General features: G+C 39.7%; 1 protein-coding gene across 2 annotated transcripts in view; it reads left to right on the top strand.

Annotated features, from left to right (window-relative positions):
• LOC132830419 (lysine-specific demethylase 2B-like) overlaps positions 1–11863 on the top strand; it is a 159540-nt gene extending 147677 nt beyond the window's left edge. For both annotated transcript variants that reach the window (XM_060848098.1, XM_060848097.1), the window contains exons 9-11: positions 4425–4586; positions 6475–6693; positions 8360–11863. In XM_060848098.1, the coding sequence (XP_060704081.1) occupies positions 4425–4586; positions 6475–6693; positions 8360–8556 (578 nt within the window). In that variant the 3' untranslated portion in view covers positions 8557–11863. The remainder of the gene's footprint in view (positions 1–4424; positions 4587–6474; positions 6694–8359) is intronic.
• Positions 11864–26538: the final 14675 nt, after the last annotated feature.

The following is a 26538-nucleotide window of genomic DNA, read 5'->3' as shown; positions in this document are numbered from 1 at the left end:
GGAATTCACCATTGCCCCAAAATACGCTGGATGCTGGGACATTGAGCAAATTTAAGGAGGGACTGGATTGAAGGGGATGGAGAGTAGGCAGAAATGTGGGATTGCGGCAAAGATGAGATCAGTTATGATTATATTAAATGGAGCAGGAGGCTTGAGGAGCTGAATTGCCCCTAGTTCTTTGGCTCAGTGACAGTGAAGTTCAAAAACTAGGATGGCGTGTGGCATTGGAAGGGAACCTACAGGCAACAGTATTGCCATGCATCTGCTGCCCTCGTCATTCTAGACAATAGAGATTATGAATCTTAAAAGGTGCTGTCTGAGGAGCTTTGAATTTCTGCAATGCATCTTACACTGATGCACAGTGACAGCTATGTGTTTGAAAATGTGGTGTCAGTCAAGCAGGCTACTTTATCCTCGATGGTGCTCAGTGTCTTGTTTGAGCTGCATCCATTCGGGCAAGTGGAGAGTATTCCATCCCGCTCCTGAATTATGTCTTCTAGTTTTGCTGTAATGTCTTTGGATAAACTGCGTCAGGGTAATGATTTAAGATTTTGCTCTGATTTTGTCCAGTTCAAAGAGAATACATTTGACTTGAAAGTAGTTAAAAGTTAACTGAAGACCTATTTGATGAGAAGATTAGAGTTGTGAAAGGGAGCATTTATTTACAACTGTCAAGTCAGTCTGAAGTGATTTCACTTTTCACAGTCACTGGTGTTATGGTTATTTGAAGCCTGAATTCAAATCAGAACCTGATGCCACCAACCTGAGTATCCCTGGGGAAGATCATTCTCTTCACATTCTTTTCATTTATTGCCAATGTAAATATCTTGATATTGTGGCATTTCATGATTCAAATTAAAGTTCTTGCAGGATGTTTCAAGTCCCTGAAATAGAAGAGTACTCAAACGATGTTACTGTAGAGACTCTCACTGTCTGAATGAATTGTAACAAAATGGGAAATCCTGTCTTGTGATTTGAGATAAATATATTAACACTTGGAGGATTATATATGATCTATTCAGTTTATACAATTGCAGGACTCCCATTTAGCCATGTGGTACACTTGATGGCCACGTTTTCCTCCTTTACAGGATTTGCTTTGGCCGTTACCAGTTTGTCAGGGTGGAGGGTCAGGGAAGGTGTCCTTGGATCATAGTCTGAAGTAAGAGCTACCAGAAGCACTGAAGCCCATGTCCTGTGCATGTAGAATCCTATTAGGTCTGTAATTTTGATTCTGAGGATGAACTGAGCCCCATGCATTTATGCAAAGTTGATTATATCAGCGTTTTCTCCATGAACACCATGGATTGGCAATAGGTTAAGGAATCTATTTCTTCATTCCATGATGTTGTATGACATCACTTGGTGCCTTGCATTCCAGAGAGTGATTGCCTTGAATGAAATTTATATTCTATCAATCAGTCATATACAGCAGCCCCCAGTTTCCAAACTGGATCCATTCCTCAGTACATTCATTGGTTCATTTATGCACAAGTCAGAACACAGTATAGTACAATATAAAATATCCATTTGTAGGTATGAGCAAACGTCCGCATGTCAAATCCTTAAAATTAATAGTGCTGTGCAACCTTGCATGTAAGTATGAACATTTGTGGGCGGCACGGTGGCACAGTGGTTAGCACTGCTGCCTCACAGCGCCAGAGACCCGGGTTCAATTCCCGACTCAGGCGACTGACTGTGTGGAGTTTGCACGTTCTCCCCGTGTCTGCATGGGTTTCCTCCGGGTGCTCCGGTTTCCTCCCACAGTCCAAAGATATGTGGGTCAGGTGAATAGGCCATGCTAAATTTTCCGTAGTGTTAGGTAAGGGGTATATGTAGGGGTATGGGTGGGTTGCGCTTCGGCGGGTCGGTGTGGACTTGTTGGTTTGAAGGGCCTGTTTCCACACTAAGTAATCTAATCTAATTTGTAACTTGGGGACCCCTTGTATAGTGTATCCTTCACATTGTACTGCTCAGTGGCTCTAAGATGGTGAAAAATTGAAGGATAATGCATGATATCCTTAGGAAATGGTAGTTTGGCAAATTTTAATTTTTTGAATGCGTGACGACAAATATCTCCAATCTATCTGCTTCTGTTAGACAAACTGCAACAAAGTTAAATACAATAATTAATAATCACCTGTGTTTATTAGATTACAAGCCAAATGTGTAAACTTTAACTACAGAATAGACTTTCTCAGTTGAACACAGTAATGCCACTGAAGACCCCGTGCTACAGAACTTGTGTCCTTAGCCAAGCTACCCAGTACAGCTATGACACTGGCTTTGACTCAGCAATGTGGACAATTTTCCAAGTGCACCCCATCCATAGAAAGCAGGACAAATCCAATTCTGCCAATTACTGCCTCATCAATCTACTCTGTCAACAGCAAAATAATGGAAATGATTGTCAATAGCGCTATCAAGCCACACACATACAGCAAGAACCTGCTCACCAGTACTCCACCAGGGCCACTTGACTCCTGATCTAATTAGACTCTTGATCCAACAATGGACAAAATAGCTTAATTCCAAAAGTGACAAAAGATTGACTGACTACCCTTGACATCAAAGCATCATTTCACTAAATGTGATACCAAAGTGCCCGTGCAAAATTTCAGATGGGAACTGGGGAAAGCTCTCCACTGGTTGGAATCCTAACTAGCACAAAGGAAGATGTTTTTTTTTCTGAAGGTCAGTCACCTCTGCACAAGGACACTACACTGAGGGGCATTTGTAGTGGTGTCTTGAGCCCAGCCATCTTCAGCTGTTTATCAATGGCCTTCCCTCCATCATAAAATCAGAAATGGGCTGTTCATGATGCCTACTTAGTGTTCAGACCTCACCAAGTATTGAAGACATCTATGTCCAGATGCAGCCTGATCTGACCATGTTTAGGCCAACAACATTTGTGCCATGTAAACATGAGGCAATGACCGTCTCTAAGACAGAAACTAACCATCTCTCCTTTGATATTATATAGCATTACTATTGCTGGATCCCCCTACATTAGCATTTTATCAGTTACCATTGATAAGAAACTCAGCTGAATCAGTCATAAATACTGTGGCTGCAAGAGCAGATGAGAGGCTGGGAATTCTACAGTGAGTAACTCAATACCTGCCTCGCCAAAACTGTCCCATATACTTGCTATTTGCCTGGATGCAAGTGTCCGGATCCCCCATGGTGATCATAAACTGAAAAGAAAGGTATCTAGTGACCAGATTTGAAAATTTTTATTGTTAAGGCATTCTGAATTTGCTTTGATTTTGAATTTGAGTATTACAATTTTCTTCACTTCAAGGTATAATAAAGATAAATCTGAAATTTCAAGCATGTGCATCATTCCCTACACATTTGTAGTACCACATGCAATCTCAGGCCTTCTAATTTGGTATTTAGAGTCATAAGAGATATACAGCATGGAAACAGACCCTTCGGTCCAACCTGTCCATGGCGACTAGATATCCCAATCCAATCTAGTCCCACCTGCCAGCACCCAGCCCACATCCCTCCAAACCCTTCCTATTCATAAACCCATCCAGATGCCTTTTAAATGTTGCAATTGTACCAGCCTCCACCACTTCCTCTGGCATTAGTATGTAGGAGCTCTCGCTTTTCCCACTCAAATTCAATAGCTTTCATTGACAACCAAATTTTAATAGAGAGCCCCAGTTACATTTATCACAAGACATCTGGCTACAAACCCTCAGTCTTCTGCAACATTAATAATGCAGTTTGTCTGTTAGTTTTTAATCTATTCATGGGATGTGAGCATCAAAACAAGGCCAGCATTTATTATCCACCCGTAATTACCCTTGAGAAGTTACAGTGAACCATATTGTTGAACTCTTGCAAACCTGTTTATTTAGGTATACTGCCATGCTGTTTGGGAGGGAATGCTAGTGTTTTGACCCAAGTAAAGTGAAGAAATGAAATATAGTTCCAATTTAGGATGTGACATGAAGGAGAAGTTACAGGTGCTGGTGAAAGTTCATAAGACTCCCAAGAGATGTACGTGAGCAGTGATGCCAGTATATGGCCTTCATTTATTTTTGCTGATATAAGGGAGTTGAAATCTGTGTTTGAAAATTTTAAATGGTTTTACCTTAACTGGAGGTTTGTACTTGCTAGTCCTGTTGTTTTCCCCTTATCAACTGAGTAAGAAGGAGCTCTGTTCCAAGAAAACCAGCTGGAGGTTCCTCACTGTTTTGCTTTGAATGGAAGCCTTTTCATCTCGTAGTGACCTGGTAAATAGCACTTTGTGCAATTCGTGAACATGCAGAAAGCAATTGGCACTTGAAGGTTTATCTCCATTATGTCTGCAGATATGTCATGGGTTAAAGATTAATGAACAGCCTATTCTGTACTGTCACCTACTTTTTAAGTTGATTTTAAGTGCGAATCTTATCTTTTTCTGACAGATTTGAAAATCCTAGCACTAGCAGGTTGCATTTGGAGTGCAATCTCTGCACTTTGTACGGCGAGCTGTCCCCTTCTACACATGCTTGATCTTCGCTGGGTGGAGGACCTGAAAGACTCCCAGATGAAAGAGTTGCTTTCACCGCCTACAGATTGCAGAGTAGGTCAGTTCAAAGAGTTAATACACATCCAATCGGTTGACAACTACTTAGTATTTTACTGCAGTAGAGAGAAGCATAACACTGGATCTATAGTTTTATCTGTGCAGTGATGTATGAATTTAAGCTAAACCATCTTCACTAGTATTTTGACAACTTACTGTCTGTTAAACTAAAATTGTTTTCTTCATCTTCGAATAGTTGAGATTATCACATATTAGAAAATGGTTGTCCATGTGTTTTAAGATGTTCGGAATCTTTCATTTTTGCTATCGAGCATCTGGTTAACATTTTCTTCAGAACGCAACATGCTCTGCTGACCACATCCTTTCTTAGTGAAATAATAAAGAAGCTTGACTAAAAAAGGAAATGAACCTGGTTTAGATCAGGACCAACACACACAGCATTGAATGTTGCTTTAGATCCAAGTCACAATTAACAGCTGGTATTTCGATCATAGTCATATCATTTGGAAACAGATCCTTCAGCCCAACTTGTCCATGCCAACCAGGTTTCCTAAACTGAACTAGTCCCATTTGCCTGTATTTGGCCTATATCCCTCTAAACTGTTCCTATCCATGTAGCTGTTTGAAATGTTGTAATTGTATATGCTTCTACCACTTCCTCTGGTAACTTATTCCATACATGCACCACCCTCTATGTGGAAAAAGTTGCACCTGCGGTCCCTCTTAAATTGTTTTAAACCTGTATCCTCTAGTTTGGGCTGCACTACCATAGGGAAAAGACCTAGCTATTCATCTTAACTGTGCCCCTTATCATCTCGTAGACCTCTAAGATCATCCCTTTGCCTCCTATGTTCCAGGGGAGAAAAGGTCCCAGTCTCTCCTTCAAACCCTCCAACCTCAGTAACATCCTTGTAAGTGTTTTGCATCCTTTCCAGTTTAATCACATCATTCCTACTGCAGGGTGACCAAAATTGTACGCAGCACTCCAAATGTGGCCTTACCAATGTCTTGTAGAGTGATGGTCACAGAATTGAGTACAATGAAAGCAAGCGAGCCAAATGCCTCCTTCACCACCCTATCGACTTGTGACTCCACTTTCAAGGGACTAAGTACCTGCAGCCCTAGGTCTCTCTCTTCAACAATACTCCCTAGGGTCCCCCAATAAACCATGTAAGTCCTGCCCTGGTTTGCTTGCCAAAATGCAATACCTCCCATTTATTTGAATTAAACTCCATCTGCCATTGTTCAGCCCACTGACCTAGTTGATCAAGATCCTTATTGTACTGTTAGATAACCTTCACTGTCCACTATACCACCAATTTTTGGTGTCATCCGCAGAGTTACTAACCATGCCTTCGTGTTCTCATCCAAGTTGTTTATGTAAATGACTAGCAACAGTAGACCCAGCACTGATCCTTGCAGTACACTGCTGATCACAAGCCTCCAGTCTGAACAACAACCCTGTACCACTGCCCTCTGCCTCCTACCATCGAGCTAATTTTGTACCCAGTTGGCACGCTCACCCTGAATCCCATGTGGTCTGTCTTTACTAACCAGAGTACTATGTGGAACCTTGATGAAGGTCTTGCTCAAGTCCATGTGATAATGTCTCAACTGACATACCAGAAGATCAAAGCAATCTACATGGAACAGCTTTTTGAAGATTTGTCATGGTACTCTGCCAGAGTGTGTTAAGTCACGTTCCTAATTTAAAAACAAAAGCTCAAGGCAATTGACAAAACATTGTTGCAACTTTCTCCAACATTTTGATTTTGCATAACATGCATTTGCTGATGTCTAAAATTACCCTGTTTCCAAATGTTTATTATCTTACAAACTTTTTAACTTTTCTGTGTCTGTGATTGTATCAATATTTGTAATTTCAACATGACCTTTGAAAGCAGCTACCCTTTTTCTGTCTTTCACAGGTCAGAACAACGATCAGAGCAAACTCTGGAACCTGACAGAATTTCACTTAGCTGGTCTGGACATCACTGACATCTCCCTGGCACTGATGACCCGTCACATGCCAATGTTGAACAAGCTGGATCTCAGCCAGTGCAACCACTTGTCTGATCAATCCATTGCCATCCTGACAGCGCCTGGCTCGTCTATACGGGAAACACTGACTGAAATTGACCTTTCAGGTAAAAAGATCGTTAGTATCTCAACAACATATTTTTTTATTTCTTCATAGACATTGAGTGGATGAGTATAATCCTGTGGATTTAGCCAGCTCAGTCAATGGTTTCATTGCTGTTTTTACAAACTTCACTGGTTGTCCACACAGTGGTGATCATACTAGGATAAAGTAATTCACAAACACTAAGAATTACTGAGTAAATGCTAAAAAATTAGAAATGCCTCTGTATAGGCTCTTGTAATCTGAACATACTGGTGATATGGGTGTTAAAGTGATTAGTAAAAGCAAAAGTGGTGAGAGGTAAAGGTTTTTCTCACCATGAATAGGTAGGGTCTGAAATGCACTGCCAGTGTATGCTGGAGGTATGAGTCAAGTGTGTGGTGCTGGAAAAGCACAGCAGGTCAGGCAGCGTCTGAGGAGCAGGAGAATCAACCTTCAGGCAAAAACCCTTCATCACTTTCACCTGTGCTGGAGGTATTCTTGACTGAGGTATTCACAGGTAAATTAGATAGTTATTTGAACATGAACCAGATGCAGGGGTATAAGGAGAAGATAGGAAAATAGCACTGAGCAAGATGGTCATTTGAAAAGATGATGCAGGCACAATGAGTCAAATAGCCTTAGTTTCCTGTTTTTAAAAAAATTGTAATACCGTAAACATACCTGTATTTGGTGATAAGATAACGGACTATTTACCAAATTATTAGATCCACCCAGTACTGACAATGTAGTGCTGTCCACTTGGCATTGCTCTCCTGAACCTGAGGGAAAATATGAAAAGAGTTTTCATTTAGTGTTGTGAAGTTAGTGTTTGTAAAATTATGAAATGGGGAAAGCATTACATGATCCCTTTTAAAGGTGTTTTTTTCCCCTGTGTTTAGAGATTTAAAAAGGGATGACTTTAAGTAGGTCAGAGATTGAGGTGCACAGAGCACCCAAATGGAAACATTTGTATTAAAAGGCTGTGCAGTTAGCAGACCAAGCAGCATTTTTTTTTAATTTAGCAAATCAATTCGAGACAGGGCTTGGCTATCAGAAATCTATTAAATTTAAATCTGATAGTTTTGACAACCTAGGACCAATCAGATTGTAAAAATATTGATAGGTCATCAGAGGTATAAAAGAAGGGGATAGTTGGAAAAAATTCCAGAGCTAACTGCTATCCGCTAAGCGGTAAGAACTCTCAGCTCCTAGCAAAAGCACCATCTATTTATTGTGGTACATTGGAACCCCATCTAAATTCCTGACAGAAGAATCTACAGAGAAAGCAAGCATGACAGAAGGATCAGCAGAGAAGAGACACAGTTCTGGAAGACAAGTAACCTGGCTGTAATTTCGAGAGACTAAACCCTATTGTTTTATTATATATGTGGGGGACTTGTACTTATTGGAAAAGCATACCATTAGAATCTTGCATTATTCGGGAATAGTTAGTAGTTAGAGGGGAATTGTTTGGTCTGTTAACAGTTTAGTTAATTGGGTTCACAGATAAATAAATTGTTACTTGTGGATTGTAAAATGAGCGTCAGGGATTTCTTTTACTTGAGTAATTCGGTTTTAGTTCTCAAAGGGAGGAGTCAACCTTTATAACATTTACAGATGGCAATATTAAATTGACAATTGTCAATAAATACTGTTGTCTTAATCCTTTTAATGTTTTTTCCTCTCAGGTTGCAATGGGATAACAGATCAGTGCCTAACGCTGCTTAAAGACTGCCCAAATCTTACTCTAATTGACTTTCGGAATTGCAAACTGATTTCACCCCAAGCTTGTCAGCACCTTGTGGAAGGGCAGTCAGATGTTGCCCCCTTTGAACTCTTGGAAGACAAACTATTAAAGAGGAGAAGTTTACAGTTGACAAAATAGCCTCCTAGTCGCCCATAAGCCTTGCTGAAATGTTTCTCCGAGTCCGGATGGAGACAGTGCAGATATAACATTTGAGAATTGCCTCTGCCTGCTGCTTCGGGTGTGTGTGTGTATTTGTGGGCCATGCCGTGATAGTTGGGGGTCGTCATGGTGATCATGTCATTCACTGCTGGCAAAGTCAGTGATCCAGTGACTGCTGTACAGTTTTGGGGGGAAATTACTGGTGTAATTGCCTTCACTTAGAAAATGAAGCATGGTTTTGGAAAAAAAAATGTTTTTGTATTGCAAATACAGGGTTCTGAGCATTACGCTCTGGTAGTAAACTCTTTTCCCCCCGCCTTCCCCTCCCTCCTTTTCCCTCTTGAAGAGAAAACAGTGATATGGTAGATTTAGGGAATATTTTAAAAAACTTGGAACATGGAGATATTATGCATGTTTGAAAAAAAAACACGAGAAAGCTTAAAGATGGGCTGCAATTTAAGTTTGGGAAAGACTATTTCCTCCAAGTCTAAATTTGAGGAGAGGCCAAAATAATACCGATGCTCCTAACAAGTGTAGTTCAGTTATACTTCTGAAGAAGTGTACGATGGTTCCTTTAACATTCCATTTTGCTGTACTTCAGTTTTAACCTATGATGTATAGGTTGAGAGTCAGCACATTATCTTAATACTGAAAAATAAGTTGTCAGTTTGCAAAACCTGGTTACTGAAATAATTCCTGGTAATAATAGACTTCATTCATTCCTGTTTTGGACTTTTGTCACTGAATTTTATTCCTTTGATCAAAACAAACTGAATCATATATTGAGGCCAAACTGATTGCTATGACACTCTAGTTCTGCTCAGAATTGTGAAAAAGGGGTGTGCTGTGATGTCTAACATGTTTTATTACAAAGTTGTATTTTGTAGGGTGTGCTTTACTTATTAGTGATCTGCAATGATATTGTGCATATTTCATAGTATTTTAAAATGCACCATGGCAGCCCGCCTGGCCTAATTAAGGGATGTTTTAATCAGAGAAATGGAAAATGTGCAGTGATTGCATTTAGAAAAGAAATGAGTACTTTTGAAAGGAATAATTTCACCGTTAGTTGTTCTGTCTCTTTTAAATAGGACAGACAAAATGGACGCACGATAACTTTTAGACCATTAGATAAATAAACATGTAGGACTTCTGACTCTACCAACTCATTAATATTCTATCAATGCAGTTCCTGCTCAGGAACAGCAATATTGTAAGTTATACACTGATTCATTGTCAGTGCAACAACGAAATAAGACCTTTTTATGAAAATCTGTGTTGTGTAAACCACTTGCTTTTAATGACTAACTTTAATTGTAACTAACCATGCCTACCCAAACTTGCCTTGTGCCAGAAAGGTTCATACAACTTGTTTACATAACACTGTAAACATGACTGGTTCACGCACAATAGGACATTTTAAAGTGCACCTGTAAGACCTAGCCTGTAGATAGCAGAAATTATTTTTTTAATCTAAGTATCCTGCCAAAAACAGAACTAAATAGAAACACTATGAGCAGTTTGATGTACCACACATTTCAAGAAACAGCTGATACAAATTCTGATTTATTTCTGCTTACTGAGAAAAACCATGTTTTATTTGTTTGGCCTTGTGCTACTAACATTGAATATATGTTTTGTTAGTAAATGTGGCTACTACCATAAACTTATGCAAGTGAATTAGTCTGCTGCCCTGCCCAGAGAGGAGCCTTTATATTAACTGAACTGGCTCTCAAAGACCTATCTGAATTTGTATGTTTCAAAAACCATTCTTCGAGTTTTAGAGTTCAGGATTTTTTATATTTCTTACATTATCGTATGTCGGTGTTTCCTCCTTTAGAGCAAAGACTCACAACTTGTTTTTTCTTTAAATTTAACATGGGGCTCATTTCTCAGTTTTCCACGTTTTTATGACTTTGGTCAAATAAATACCATGCACCCATCTTTAAGCTTTTATCATTAGTCTATGCACTGTTGGAGAGGGTGAATATATGTTTGATAAATGGAGGACTTTCCTTTCAACCTTGCTTATTGTCTGGCTTCAAAAATACTGTAAACACTCTGCTTGTCCTCGATTGTATCCTGCTTTCTACAAATATTAGCAGCAAAGGATTTCAAGTACTGGTCACAGCATACTGTCTAATGGCTAAAGCAGAATATCTGTTCTATATATCTCTTCTTTACAAAAAAAACACATTTATTGTAAGAGAATGTACTAAATTTCTGCCAGACCTACATCCCTTAGAATATAGATGGTACTTGATTAAAGCAGCAGTTGTAAAAATCTGTATATTATTCTGAGGCATCTGCTGCTTTCTATAAGTAGTAGGGAGATTGTTCAAGTTGGGTTTGAAATAGATTAAACTTTAAGGGGTGTGTAATTAAATTTATACCTAAAACCAAAACATTGACGGCTTTGTTTGATCCAAAGATAAAATCGTCAGTAAAAAAAATACTGAAAATAATGTGATATTCTAAGAAATTTTACCTTTTTTGGTCTGTTGTACAAAAGTATTTTTTCTCTTAAACAGTGCAGCATTTCCCCCTGTTTATGCATTCCCCTGTTTATGCAGTGCAAGCTCTCAAACACATTGGATAATAGGCCATGCTCCAAACGTGAAGATCTGAATGCGTGTGACAAACAGTCAGCTGTATTTGCTTTATCTTTTAGTGTGACAACACCTGACAGAAATGTTTCTTAAAGGACCATAGGTGGGGTGTTTCTGTTCCTTGTTTGACAATGAACTTGTTTGTTTTTAATTTCAGCAAAAGTATTTTTCTGTAAGCCTAATCTTGTTTCTAATTATCTTTTTTTGTTTCAGTGGTAGTCGTCTATGCTGTGGTTTCACAGAGGGAACCTAGCTCAGTGTGGATTATCATTTACATGTGTGCACTCTGAATTCAAATTGTGTGCATAAATAAATTTTATATAAGTTCACAATGATGCATTTGTTTACATACTAATGGTGCAAGGAAGATAAATCCACATGTGAAATTAGTACAAAAGCAATTTTAGCAATAGTTTCACAGATGTTTACATCACATGATTACTTGTTCTATGAATTTCTTGTACTTAACTTTTATATCAAATAGAAAATTACATACATGCTTCATTATTTTGTTAACATCTTATTAAAGAAATACTCTGTGATAATGCAGCTAACAGGAACTAATCCCACCTCTTGTGCTATTTTGTAAAGAGTTTTAAAAGCATTCATTTTTAATGCAAAGTAAATTTAAATTGATAGAGGGCATAATTTCAATTGTTTTTTTTAAATTGGTAACACCACTGTAAAATCTCTTCCAGGATTCGGTTTTTGTGCATGTATGCTTTAATCCTTTCTTTTTTCTTGAAAAAAGTTTTCTTTCATACCTTAAGCTGCCAATTTTAATCCATCTGTCTTCCTTCACACTCAGGGCTCCTGGGAAAAAGTTTAATCTAACTTTGAAATATCCTTTTTAGTATGAAGACAGAATTTAAAGGGTCACTTAAATGAAAAGTGCACACATTAAATTCCATTTTTAAAAATCTGCCAAAAAATCATTTTTTTTCCCTGAAGCAACAGCGCTGGTCATTTCACTAAGGTGAAACATAACATTGGACGTCATGTTGGGATCAGTATCAGGAATTAACTGTGCTGAGTATATTTGCTAAAAGCACTAAGTTCAATTTTCTTTTAGCTGGTAGAACATTTGTTCTGTTCACTTACGGATAAACAGACAGCATCATTGTTTTAATTCAGTAGTTTCAGTATGTGGATTGGCTTGCCAATTCAACACATACTTAGAAATGGCAGCAACTAAGTTAATTGCCAGTGTTTAACACAATTTCATGATATTGTCTGTCTATTGTTTTCTTGATTAGTTTTTAAATAGTTGTTTAAATAAATGGCATCAGGGCAATGCCAGTCATATGTCTGTTAATATGATCCGTTCTCCTTTCTCTGTGCAAAATCCTTGAATATTTCAATCAAAAGCAAAGTACAGATGCCAAAGGAAAATGTTGCCATCCAAAAATATTTCAATCCATAAAAAATTGGATTGTTCTTTTAAGCTTTCCTTTTTTAAAACCAGCTTTTAAACTTTTAAAAAGTAACCGCACGTAGAAAACTGAAGTAAGTCACTCAGTAACAATGTAAACATGAGGAGGTGCTGGAAATAATAGTTCACATGTACACTGCTTTTATCCATTGAATGCCTTCCTTGGCATTGCACACTGACCTAATGCGTGTAGTTCAATATGAACTGATTTTCTGTCACTTAACAACCAATTATATACCATTCACTTAGTTACTGAAGATAGAATCACATTGGCAAGTAGTACTGTGTTATCAGTGCAAGGTCCTATTCCTAAACTGGGAGGCTAGTTTAAATTAACTGCTGAGGATTGACACCTTTCATATTCACTGCATAGTGCGAGCATGGTTGGTGGCCATCAGACTGTGTGAATGTCATAAATACTTTGTATCAAGGAAAACTAAATTAAAGCTTTTAATTTTAATTTCCATTTATAGATCTTAAGCCACAATTGGGAATTGCATTCTCAGGGGCCTGGTGTTTTTAAACATACATGAAGAGGTTTTATGTTTTTTAAAAAATGTTATTGTTCAGTTTGCTTTTTAAAAAGCTTTATAATCTAATGTGCTTTTGAATATACAGTGTCACCTTACAAAAGCTCCTGTTCACTGCCATAAACCTTCCTTTGATATCAATAAATGAAGAAAAATTGACAGACTAAGCTTCATTTAACGGACTAGGACTCTGGAATATTATAGGAAGATAATACTGTCACAAAAGCCTCATATATTCTTGGAGCCCAAGCAACAATCTATAATGTCTTCATGCCAGCAGTATTGCTCTTCTCTGAACACTTGTATTTGTCATCTTCTAATTTGATACTAGCAGGCTGTTGTAAATAAACTACCATTATCAATTCCACTCAGCATTTTTAGAAGTATGTATGCTACAGAGACTCATTGCAGAAGGCATTTACTCTTGAATAGTTGCAGGGCATTCTTCCACTAGTATAGAAAGAAAAATGGCTATGATGATAAAATAGCAAAACTGCCACAGGCCTCTATTGTGTTTATATTTTGTTGAAGATTGTTTTCCTTGATTTGTACATTTGTTCATTTTTCCAAAACAATCCTAAGTGGCTTCTGAATCATTCACTGAATTATCAGTCTTTGTTTCATCATTAATTATAAAGAATGAATGGGATTATTTGCCTATGCTAGGGGTTGCTAGTGTAGTAGATGGTACAAGTGTCGATAATAGCAGGGAAGATTAATGATGTAGGCCTCTATACTTCTATTTTCACACTCCTTGATTTATTGTCCTTGCCCTTACAGTAGAATATATTTCATCTTGGTACATTGGGAGCTAACACTTGATAGTTTTATAGGAGTATTTTTTCTTAAGTTGCAGGGTTATTCACTCAGGTGTCGATTTTGTTTTAGAAATTTTTACCAGAGAACGTAATTGTCTAAAACTGTTTCTAAGAAGCTACATTTCATTCTGAATTCTGCCATTGATGCTGTCATTTCACTGAGTTAAAGCATTTTTGTAGTGAAATTCAAATGGTGGTTATTTTAAAATATATTTTGTACTTTTGTTTTACTATCTATATCCTAATGCACTGCATTACTTGCTTGTCTCTTCAAAAACATTTTAAATACCTTGCTAACTGTTTCTATTATTTTTCCAAGTGTGATTTTCTTTCTTTTTTCATTTGGCACTGACAAGATGTTTCACCATCGCACTAAAGCAACTGCCTCTAACTTTTAATGAAGGATACAGGGAAAAGGTGGGGAAAATGGGTGAGTTGCTCTTGCTGATTGTGAACATCTTGGCATTGAGCTGAGTGACCTCCTATACTGAAATCATCTTTATGATTCTATGAAAAGGCACTATTAATGCCACACAGAGAGAATTAGAAGTCCAACCAAAACTTTGGACTTGAAGTTCTGCAATCAATCAACCCTCATCCTTTGTACGTCACTTTCTCTGCCATTGCCAAGCCTTGAGACTAACACTTAGTCAAAGGACATCTTCCTTATGTAAAATACATTTGAGCAAATGCTTTATAAATGCAAATTGCTGTTTGTCTTGAGATCCCTCCAGATAATTGGGTAAACAATGGATGATGCAGTTGATTTCTGCTTGCCCATTAGAATAGCGCCTCCTGTCTCGTTATGAAGGGATGTTTGTTTTAAATTCAAATCTAACTGGTTACTAGGTAAGATTCAATTTTTAAAAAAAAACTAAAGTCTGTGGACATAACTGCAGTTTGTGAATAATACAAAACTACAACTGACTCGATGATATTACTGGAAAAGTGCATTGAGTCTACATGATGTCTCTGCCTACTGCTCAGGAGAGTTAACTATTTAATCAATACTGCTTAACATTGGCAACACAATGAGCAGAGGGCTGCCATCCACCTGCACTAATACTGTTTAACTTAAGTCATTTAGATCTATCTGCTAAGATGGTGCTTGTACTAATATGAATGTCCTTTTTTTAAAATTTGGTTTCTGAATGCTTGCTTGTTTTTGGCGTAATAGAAATAATTCCTATTCCCAAAATACACAAGCTCTGTTTACAGTTCTGATCTGAGACTCATCTGTGCATCTGGTAAGTCTCATGAAGGCCTTGGTTCCATTGGAATATTCACCAAGTGCATTCTTTTAAACCTGGCTTAATACTAGACCTGAGGCAGGGTGCAGCCCCAATACCCAATCTCTCAACATGGGCTATCTGACACTTAATGTGCACCTAAAACAATTCTGTATTTAAAACCAGTAATTGTGTTTATTAAAAATCTGTGCTTAGTTCATCCTCATAACCTCCAATCTCTCCAATTGTTTCTGGGTGGCCAGAAAAATTAAAGATGCCTTTGTCTGATGGCTGCAGCTATTACACTTTTAAAGAATAGTTTTACTGCATTTATTTAAAATTTGCTGGGGAGTTTCCTCCTCACTTTTGGGAAGTCATTTCAAGTTCTTGTTTCAACAGATGTTATCTTTAAATGTAGAAGGTGATTGTTCACAGCAGTTCATTTTAAAGGTTATTGCTTATAGGACAAAACAAAATGGCATTGGGAGAAACTCAAGAACACCATTGTTTTGAAACGTTTACAGCAGTTTACTGGATTTTGTGGAAAGTGGCATCTTGATGTGGAGTTTTTGTAAGAATAAATTCTAAATCTTCACTACCATGTAACTATTTTGGAGATAAAATAACTAGCCATATATCTGCAGTAAACATTCAAACCATTGTACTTTAGGAGAGCTGGTTTCCTTTTTATTACCCCCTTCTGTTTTCAAAGTATGCAGAATTTCATGAAAAATCATCAAAAATATATATTTTAAGAGAAGCAATACTAGGAGTGTTCCCAGAGATTTGAGTTCAACTTGTGTCACAACATGAAAGGTTGCTGGATCATGTGATGCAATTTGAGTTTAACCTGTCCCCCCTCATTGAGTTTTCTTGCTAGTTAAGATTCATGCCTCTGCACAGTATATTCTGACACATTTAAAATGGTTCTGGTTCCTGTTGCTTGTTTATACACAAGTTGATCTCCCTTCTGTATGGTGTGATGAAATTCTGTTTTAATGTAGCCTGAATTTTGAGTGATTCAGTTCAAATAGTATCAACTAGGTTCAACTAATTAAACTCCTAACCCTGTTGTACCTGCATGTGAAACCTGCAATAGATGAGGCTTTGGGTGAATTTTGTAACTCTGTCAATCTTGTAATCTCCTGTATACAATGTTATTCCAGGACCGGGAGGAATATTAGGCTTTTTTTATTTATATCTGTTTAATCCATGTTCACGCTTAATGTTGTTACAGCACACCTTGGTTTCAGCTGCATTGTTTGAACTGGCTTTAATGGTCAGTGTACTGGAAGGTGTGTCAATTTAAATGTGGAACAATATTAACTAAGTACATGCAGTGTCCTCCACAATGAAATTAAAAGTGGAAGACTGCCGAAGGACTCCAAGACTTGCATTTTACAGTTGCTTATATATGTGTCATATACATATTTATTGACCAAAATACTTGGTGAGGGCCACACGAGTTCATGTGGAATGCCCAATAATTCAGGTTGTGACTTCTTGTTCCTGGTGTTCTCCTAGTTAATAGAAAATAAATGCAGAATTTTGTAAAGCTTTGAGTAATTTCTCAGTTGATGTTTTGTAGGCATTATACCACTTGTAAATAACATTCTGCTGGTTGGTTCTTGTACCTCTGATCCTTATCTTGAATTTGTAGCTGCACAAAAAAACATGCTATACTTCAGAAATCTCAACTATACTTGAATAAAGTTTTACTTTAAATTTAAAGGTTTTTCACCTGTTCTAATTGCTGTATTTTGTGACCTGGAATCTATGTGAAATGTCCCTTTGGGTGGTAGGATGTCAGAATGAGCTTTTATTTGTCAAGACTGTAGCTATGAAGATAAACCAAGTCAATTCACCCCACTTTTTAGCATGCACCTCCATTGGAATGGTTTGGAAAGAAACTGGGGAGACAAGACACTCGATCAGGAACAGGGAGCCCTGCACATAATTCCTTTGGATAGAACAATATTTTCGTGAGTTATTTTACTTGCCTATTGGCCAATGTGTGTTTCTCTGCTTTTCAATCCTTTTAATGCAGTGTATTCAAGAGCAAAGCTAGGCAGATACTTGCTTGTTTTCTGTTAACCTGTAAGAGAACACCGCCTGCTAAAAGTTCTTCTTTCCTAGACAAATCTAAATGAGAATTGATGTGCTGGTTATGATTTTGCGATCTTTCCCAGATACTGGAATGGCCCTAACAATTAGAAATTAGCAAAAGTATTTAATAAATGAGTGAATACAGACAACTGCAGGCCAGAACATCTGGGCTTAAGTCTCTCATACCCCGAAGTTTTGTTATAATGTACCTGAACAAGTTAATTGCTCAAAAGAAAATACAAAAGGGTTAAAGTCCTGCTTCAGCTGTACACTGGTTTGATTAGACCTCATCTTGAGTGTCTTTGTGCACTGCTGGGAGTTACACCTCCAGAAAGTGTTTTATTCCTGTATGGTCAAGTTCAGATATTGGCACGCAGTTTGGTGTTATCTGAAGATTGCTGATTTGAATTCTTTTGGGATCCTTTCTGGAACTGATAGCATGGTGATCAGGATGCTGGTTTTGCAGTGCTGTAGGATTGATTCCTTCTTTGGAGTTTATGGTATGTTTCTGAAGCAAAGTCTAAAGTAGCTGCAAATCTATGCTAGATGAAAGAGAGTAATCCTTTTAGATCAGGCCTCCTCAGGAAGCCTGCAATTGGATCTGCTGAAAGTAACCAGCAGCAGGCCGTGGACAAGGGCATAAACTCTGACAGGGTGCTGTCTTCTGTGGTTATTTCTATGCCAAGGTTTCCATTGAGATGGAGCAAGCAGTATCCACCGACACAGTAAAAGCATTCGAGCATAGTGGACATCATAGTAACATCAAAGTTACCTCTTTGGTAACTTTTAGAAAGTGCTTTTGAAGGACCCTTGGCAAATTGCTATAGTGGATCTTGTAAATGGTGGATGTTGCTTCCACTATGCCAGTGATGGAGATGGAGGAGGTTTAAGATGGTTGAGGGAGTGTTTCTCAAGCATGCTGCTTAATATCACAGATTATCACCATCCTGGTAACAATATTTTCATTTAATTTTGATAACATTCCACTGGAAGTTTCTGATGTTTGTTTTTATCACAGTACCCCACCAGGGGCTGTATAACTAATCAGTATTCATCACTAAATACTGCTTGGATTGGAAAATTGGTAAATTCATGGAATTTTTACAGTATCTGCCTGCTGCTGCTTAATGGTTAGCAGTTGTTAATTTTCCTTTTTTAATGTAGCTCACTATTTTGACTAATGTGTCATTTGCACATATGTCTGGGACATTTATACGTCTGGAGGCCTGAGTAAAAGAGATTTCAGAAAAGTGATCACCTGTGCTTTTTTTTTTAAAACTTTTTTCCTTGATGTTTTTTAATAATCCTAGTTAAATTTGACGACTCATCTACGGTCATATTTGTCAGTTTACTCCAGAGGAGCTTTATATGTTCAATATAGTCTTGTGAAGAAATTCAATCCCAATGGTGTGCCTTGTATTCCATTTTTTTTTTAAAAATCCATGATTTTAAATTTGTTCATTTGTCTGACAAGAATTAAATCCTGTGTCGTCTTTGATGCCATAGCTATCATTTGAGCTAATTAAATTACTGGGAAGCACTGTGATTTCTTAATACAGTAACTAAATTGTTATCAATGACATTTACACAGAGCTAGCAATAATTTTTAATGGTAAATTAATATCCTCAATTTCTTTTGGCTATTCAGAGCACAGTAATATCAGTAACATGAATTCTTTTGAAAGCCACCCTTAAGCTAAATGCTAACTGTGCCCTGGTGTTTAAAAATTGCTAAATGTAATCTGTCTTTGTAATGACTTCCTGAACTAAAGCTTGCTACTCAGAAATGTTTCGCTTTTAAGTTGAAAAAATTTCCTCAGTTGTAAATTGCTGCCAAAATTATGGTGCTGTGTTGAAAATGTACTACTTGAGCAGTGGCTTGCTCTGCTGAAAAATCATCTCGAGTGCTAGCTCCTTTTTTTAAAAAAAAAAATTTCACCGTCCACTATTTGAAAACCAGACTCAATTTGATTTTCCTTTCCCTTAAATGAGTAAAAGTGACCTGCCAGCCGCTTCAAATTGTCAATATTTCAAACTTGCACTTCAGTTATGGATGAAATAGTCCAATACTTAGCGTCACATGGTTGGGTGTGTGGGGCAGGGATTTTAAAAAGTGCCTTGTTTTAGTAACACGTTATGTGTCTGGTAAATTAGTAAGCTACATAACATTTTTGAGCAATGGGTCTTAAAACTCAAACCTACTTGTAAATTATGTTCAATGGGTTTTTAATGTTTTATTACTGTTCATTATCAAATACTTCAAAAACTTCTTTTAAAACATTGGAAACTTTATATCCTATTGTCAAGCTGCAAAGATAATTTATTGCCTCCAGGCAGTAGTTTACCCACATCTATTGTCGGTATTTTCAGAGGTGCCATCAAAGTGCCTTGCAGTGCATCATGTGGATTGTGCAATAGAAAGAAAGTCAAAGATGATGGTGGGGTATTCCTCAAGTATGCTGCTTAGTCTTGGAAGGTTGTTGAGCTTCCAGAGTATTGTTGGAGTGACATTCATTCAAATAAGTGAAGAATATTCCAGAATGCTGCTGTCGTGAGTGGTGGACAGACTTTTGGAAATCAGAGGGTACATTGGTCACCTCCAAGTGTCCAACTGCCAAATTGTTTTATAGCCACTGTATTTAAGAAGCTGATACAGTTCGGTTTCTGATCAACAATGCCACCAAGATGATAGTGTGGTATTCAGCAATTGTAATGATATTGAATGTCAAGGGACATGGTCAAAATTTCTTTGAGTCATTGAGTCAAGAATTTTTAGAAAGAGATAGAGAAAAGTCCTTGGGTGCTTGATGACTGGCACAGATATGTTGGACCAATCAGTTCGAATCCTGTTCACCAGGCCCTTTCAGCTTGTATGATGCCAAGACCAGTCATTCTCTCTCAAATTCAGTTCCAAGATGAGCTGCATCTGTTGTGCTGGGCTGAGTCATTGAGGATGAAGTACACCCTTCTCTTAGTTATTTCATTACCTACAAAGTGAAAAACAAGGTATGACGTGACTTGTTAGTTGTGCGACCTCTTTCCGTAAACAATGGAAATGGTGCACAGTAGTTAGACATACAAAATCTACCACTTGCTGTGTGCTGTACTTGATAGAGATTGTAGTTTCACATAAGTGCACTTTATGGAAAGAGTCTTCACAACCATCTCACTTCAGAGCTCAAAATGCCAGTATCCTACTGCAACTTGACCTGCTGAATGTTATCCAGAGTCAGAGATGTACAGCACAGAAACAGACCCTTCGGTCCAACCTGTCCATACTGACCAGATATCCCAACCCAACCTAGTCCCACCTGCCAGCACCCGGCCCATATCCCTCCAAACCCTTCTTATTCATATACCCATCCAGATGCCTTTTTAGTGTTGCAATTGTACCAGCCTCCTCCACATCCTCTAACAGCTCATTCCATACTACCTTCAGTGAAAACGTTGCCCCTTGGGTCTCTTTTATATTCCCCCCCACCCCAGGGAAAAGACTTTATCTTTTATCCTATCCATGCCCCGCATGATTTTATAAACCTTTTAAGGTCAACCCTCAGCCTCCGACGCTCCAGGGAAAATGGCCCTAGCTTATTCAACCTCTCCCTGGAGCTCAAATACTCCAACCCTGGCAACATCCTTGTAAATCATTTCTGTGCCCTTTCAAGTTTCACAACATCTTTCCAATAGGAAGGAGAACAGAATTGCACGCGATATTCCAACAGTGGCCAACCAGTGTCTTGTACAGCTGCACATGACCTCTCAACTTCTGAACTCAATGCTCTGACCAATAAAGGAAAGCAAAACAAACGCCTTCTTCACTATCCCATCTACCTGTGACTCCAAGGTCTCTTTGTTCAGCAACACTCCCGAGGGCCTGACCATTAGGTGTATAAGTCCTGGTAGGATTTGCTTTCCCAAAATGCAGCACCTCACATTTATCTAAACTCCATCTGCCACTTCTCAGCCCATTGGCCCATCTGATCAAGATCCCATTGTAATCTGAGGTAACCTTCTTCGCTGTCCACTACATCTGTTGGGTGTTTTGGGCGGCACGGTGGCACAGTGGTTAGCACTGCTGCCTCACAGCGCCTGAAGACCCGGGTTCAATTCCCGACTCAGGCGACTGACTGTGTGGAGTTTGCACGTTCTCCCCGTGTCTGCGTGGGTTTCCTCCGGGTGCTCCGGTTTCCTCCCACAGTCCAAAGATGTGCGGGTCAGGTGAATTGGCCATGCTAAATTGCCCATAGTGTTAGGTAAGGGGTAATGTAGGGGTATGGGTGGGTTTCGCTTCGGCGGGTCGGTGTGGACTTGTTGGGCCGAAGGGCCTGTTTCCACACTGTAAGTCTAATCTAATCTAATCAATAGCAGCAAAGATGTGGAGAAACAGATTGGGAAACAGATTTTGGAAAGGTGCAGAAGCCACAGGGTCGTAGTGATGGGCGACTTCAACTTCCCAAATATTGATTGGAAGCTCTTTAGATCAAGTAGATTGGATGGGGCGGTGTTTGTGCAGTGTGTCCAGGAAGCTTTTCTAACTCAGTATGTAGATTGTCCAACCAGAGGGGAGGCCATATTGGATTTGGTACTCGGTAATGAACCGGGACAAGTGATGGGCTTGTTAGTGGGTGAACGTTTTGGTGATGGTGACCACAATTCTGTGACTTTCACCTTGGTTATGGAGAGAGATAGGTGCGCACAACAGGGTAGATTTTACAATTGGGGGAAGGGAAATTACGATGCTGTAAGACAGGATTTGAGGAGCATAAGTTGGGAGCATAGGCTGTCAGGGAAGGATGTGGTGGAAATGTGGAACTTTTTCAAGGAACAGATACGACGTGTCCTTGATATGTATGTATCTATCAGGCAGGAAAGAAATGGTCGTGTGAGGGAGCCTTGGTTGACGAGGGAGGTTGAATGTCTAGTAAAGAGGAAGAAGGAGGCTTACATAAGGTTGAGGAAACAGGGTTCAGACAGAGCAGTGGAGGGATACAGGATAGCCAGAAGGGACCTGAAGAAAGGGATTAGGAGAGCTAAGAGAGGGCATGAAAAATCCTTGGCAGATAGGATCAAGGATAACCCCAAGGCATTTTATGCGTATGTGAGAAACATGAGAATGACGAGAACGAGGGTAGGTCCGATCAAGGACAGTAGTGGGAGATTTGTGTATTGAGTCGGAAGAGATAGGAGAGGTCTTGAATGAGTACTTTTCTTCGGTATTTACGAACGAGAGGGACCGTATTGTTGAAGAGGAGAGTGTGAAACGGACTGGTAAGCTAGAAGAGATACTTGTTAGGAAGGAAGATGTGTTGGACATTTTGAACAACTTGAGAATAGACAAGTCCCCCGGGCCTGACGGGATATATCCTAGGATTATGTGGGAAGCAAGAGAGGAAATTGCAGTACCGTTGGCAATGATCTTTTCGTCTTCACTGTCAACGGGGGTGGTACCAGGGGACTGGAGAGTAGCGAATGTTGTGCCCCTGTTCAAAAAAGGGAATAGGGATAACCCCGGGAATTACAGGCCAGTTAGTCTTACTTCTGTGGTAGGCAAAGTAATGGAAAGGGTACTGAGGGATAGGATTTATGAGTATCTGGAAAGACACTGCTTGATTAGGGACAGCCAGCACGGATTTGTGAAGGGTAGGTCTTGCCTTACAAGTCTTATTGAATTCTTTGAGGAGGTGACCAAGTATGTGGATGAGGGTAGAGCAATGGATGCAATGTACATGGATTTTAATAAGGCATTTGATAAGCTTCCCCATGGTAGGCTTATGCGGAAAGTCAGGAGGCAAGGGATAGAGGGAAACTTGGCCAATTGGATAGAAAACTGGCTAACCGGTCAAAGTCAGAGTGGTGGTAGATGGTAAATATTCAGCCTGGAGCCCAGTTACAAGTGGAGTTCCGCAGGGATCAGTTCTGGGTCCTCTGCTGTTTGTAATTTTTATTAATGACTTGGATGAGGGAGTCGAAGGGTGGGTCAATAAATTTGCAGATGATACGAAGATTGGTGGAGTTGTGGACAGTGAGGAGGGCTGTTGTCGGCTGCAAAGGGACTTAGATATGATGCAGAGCTGGGCTGAGGAGTGGCAGATGGAGTTCAACCCTGCCAAGTGTGAGGTTGTCCATTTTGGAAGAACAAATAAGAATGCGGAATACAGGGTTAACGGTAGGGTTCTTAGTCAGGTAGAGGAACAGAGGGATCTTGGGGTCTATGTACATAGATCTTTGAAAGTTGCCACTCAGGTGGATAGAGCTTGTATTAGCGTTCATTAGCAGAGGGATTGAATTCAAGAGTCGTGAAGTGATGTTGCAGCTGTACAGGACTTTGGTTAGGCCACATTTGGAGTACTGTGTGCAGTTCTGGTCGCCTCACTTTAGGAAAGATGTGGAAGCTCTGGAGAGGGTGCAGAGAAGATTTACCAGGATGTTGCCTGGAATGGAGAATAAGTCGTACGAGGGCAGGTTGAGAGTTCTCGGCCTTTTCTCGTTGGAACGGCGAGGATGAGGGGTGACTTGATAGAGGTTTATAAGATGATCAGAGGAATAGATAGAGTAGACAGTCAGAAACTTTTTCCCCGGGTACAACAGAGTGTTACAAGGGGACATAAATTTAAGGTGAAGGGTGGAAGGTATAGGGGAGATGTCAGGGGTGGGTTCTTTACCCAGAGAGTGGTGGGGGCATGGAATGCGCTGCCCGTGGGAGTGGTAGAGTCAGAATCATTGGTGACCTTTAAGCGGCAATTGGATAGGTACATGGATGGGTGCTTAATCTAGGATAGATGTTCGGCACAACATCGTGGGCCGAAGGGCCTGTTCTGTGCTGTATTGTTCTATGTTCTAACTCCAATTTTGGTGTCATCTGCAAACTTACTATACCTCTCATGCTCACATCCAAATCATTTATATAAATGAAAAGTAGTGGATCCAGCACAGATCCTTGTGGCACAATAGACAATAGGTGCAGGAGTAGGCCATTCTGCCCTTCGAGCCTGCACCGCCATTCAATATGATCATGGCTGATCATTCCTAATTAGTATCCTCTTCCTGCCTTATCTCCATAACCCTTGATTCCACTATCTTTGAGAGCTCTATCTAACTCTTTCTTAAATGAATCCATAGACTGGGCCTCCACTGCCCTCTGGGGCAGAGCATTCTAGGTGAAGAAGTTTCTCCTCATCTCTGTCCTAAATGGTCTACCCCATATTTTTAAGCTGTGTTCTCTGGTTCGGCACTCACCCATCAGCGGAAACATGTTTCCTGTTGCCAGAGTGTCCAATCCTTTGATAATCTTATATGTCTCAATCAGATCCCCTCTCAGTCTTCTAAACTCGAGGGTATACAAGCCCAGTCGCTCCAGTCTTTCAGTGTAAGGTAATCCTGCCATTCCAGGAATTGACCTCATGAACCTATGCTGCACTCCCTCAATAGCCAGAATGTCTTTCCTCAAATTTGAAGACCAGAACTGCACACAGTACTCCAGGTGTGGTCTCACCAGGGCCCTGTACAGCTGCAGAAGTACCTCTTTGCTTCTATATTCAATTCCTCTTGTTATGAAGGCCAGCATGCTATTAGCCTTCTTCACTACCTGCTGTACCTTACATCTACTGGATCTCCCTCATCCATCTTCAGAGTTACAGCCTCAAAAACTTCAAGAAGATTAGTCAAGCATGATTTCCCCTTCATAAATCCATGCTGACTCTGACCTATCCTGTTACTACTATCCAGATGTGCCATAATTTCATCCTTTACAATTGACTCCAGCATCTTTCCCACCACTGAGGTCAGACTAACTGGTCTATAATTTCCTGCTTTTTCTCTCCCACCTTTCTTAAAAAGTGGTATAACATTAGCCACCCTCCAATCCTCAGGAACCGACCCCGAATCTATCGAATTCTGGAAAATAATCAACAATGCATCCACGATTTCCTGAGCCACCTCCCTCCTTCAGTACCCTCAGATGTAGACCATCAGGCCCCGGAGACTTATCAACCTTCAGACCTAACAGTCTCTCCAACACCAAATCCTGGCAAATATAGATTCCCTTCAGTTCAGGTCCTTCAGCCACTGTTACCTCAGGGAGATTGCTTGTGTCTTCCCCAGTGAACACAGATCTGAAGTACCAATTTAATTCTTCTGCCATTTTTGTTCCCCGTAATATATTCCCCTGTTTCTGTCTTCAAGGGCCCAATTTTAGTCCTAACCATTTTTTTGCCTTGCACATACTTTAAAAAGCTTTTACTATCCTCCTTTATATTATTGGCCAGTTTACCTTCGTACCTCATTTTTCCTCTGTGGATTTCCTTCTTAGTAATCCTCTGTTGCTCTTTAAAAGCTTCCCAGTCCTCCGTTTTCCCACTTATCTTTGCTATGTTACACTTTTTCTCTTTTAACTTTATATGTTTCTTAACTTCCCTCATCAGCCACAGCCACCCATGCCTCCTCCTGGGATCTTTCTTCCTTTTAGGAATGAACTGACCCTGCAACTTCTGCATTACACCCAGAAATATCCGCCATTGTTCCTCCACGGTCATCCCTGCTCAGGTATTGCCCCACTGAACTTTGGCCAGCTCCTGCCTCATAGTTCCATAGTTCCCTTTATTCAACAGAAGTACTGTCACTTCCAACTGTACCCTCTCCCTCTCAAATTGCAGATTGAAGCTTAATGTATTATGGTCACTACTTCCTAATGGCTCCTTCACTTCGAGGTCTCTGACCAATTCTGGTTCGTTACACAATACTAGATCCAGAATTGCCTTCTCCCTGGTTGGCTCCAGCACCAGCTGCTCTAAGAATCCATCTCTGAAGCACTCCACAAAGTCTCTTTCTTGAGGTCCAATACCATCCTGATTCTCCCAGTCTACCTGCATGTTAAAATCCCCCATAACATCTTTACCACAGGCCAATTTCAGCTCCTGATTCATCTTACATCCGGCATCCAGACTACTGTTTGGGGGTCTGTAGATGACTCCCAAGAGCGTCTTTTTACCCTTAGAATTTTGCAGCTCTATCCACACTGACTCTACATCCCCTGACTCTAGGTCCTCCTGCGCAAGGGACTGAATATCCTCCCTTACCAACAAGGCCACTCCACCCCCTCTGCACGTCAGTCTGTCCTTACGATAGCACGTGTAGCCTTGAATATTCATTTCCCAGGCCCTGTCCACTTGAAGCCACGTCTCAGTTAACCCCACAATATTGTATCTGCCAATTTCCAAAAGAGCCTCAAGCTCATCCATC

The sequence above is a fragment of the Hemiscyllium ocellatum genome, chromosome 31, assembly GCF_020745735.1.
Source record: "Hemiscyllium ocellatum isolate sHemOce1 chromosome 31, sHemOce1.pat.X.cur, whole genome shotgun sequence".
Classification (NCBI taxonomy): Eukaryota; Metazoa; Chordata; class Chondrichthyes; order Orectolobiformes; family Hemiscylliidae; genus Hemiscyllium; species Hemiscyllium ocellatum.
Note: the sequence above shows the minus strand (reverse complement) of the source record. Positions and strands in the feature narration are given on the sequence as shown.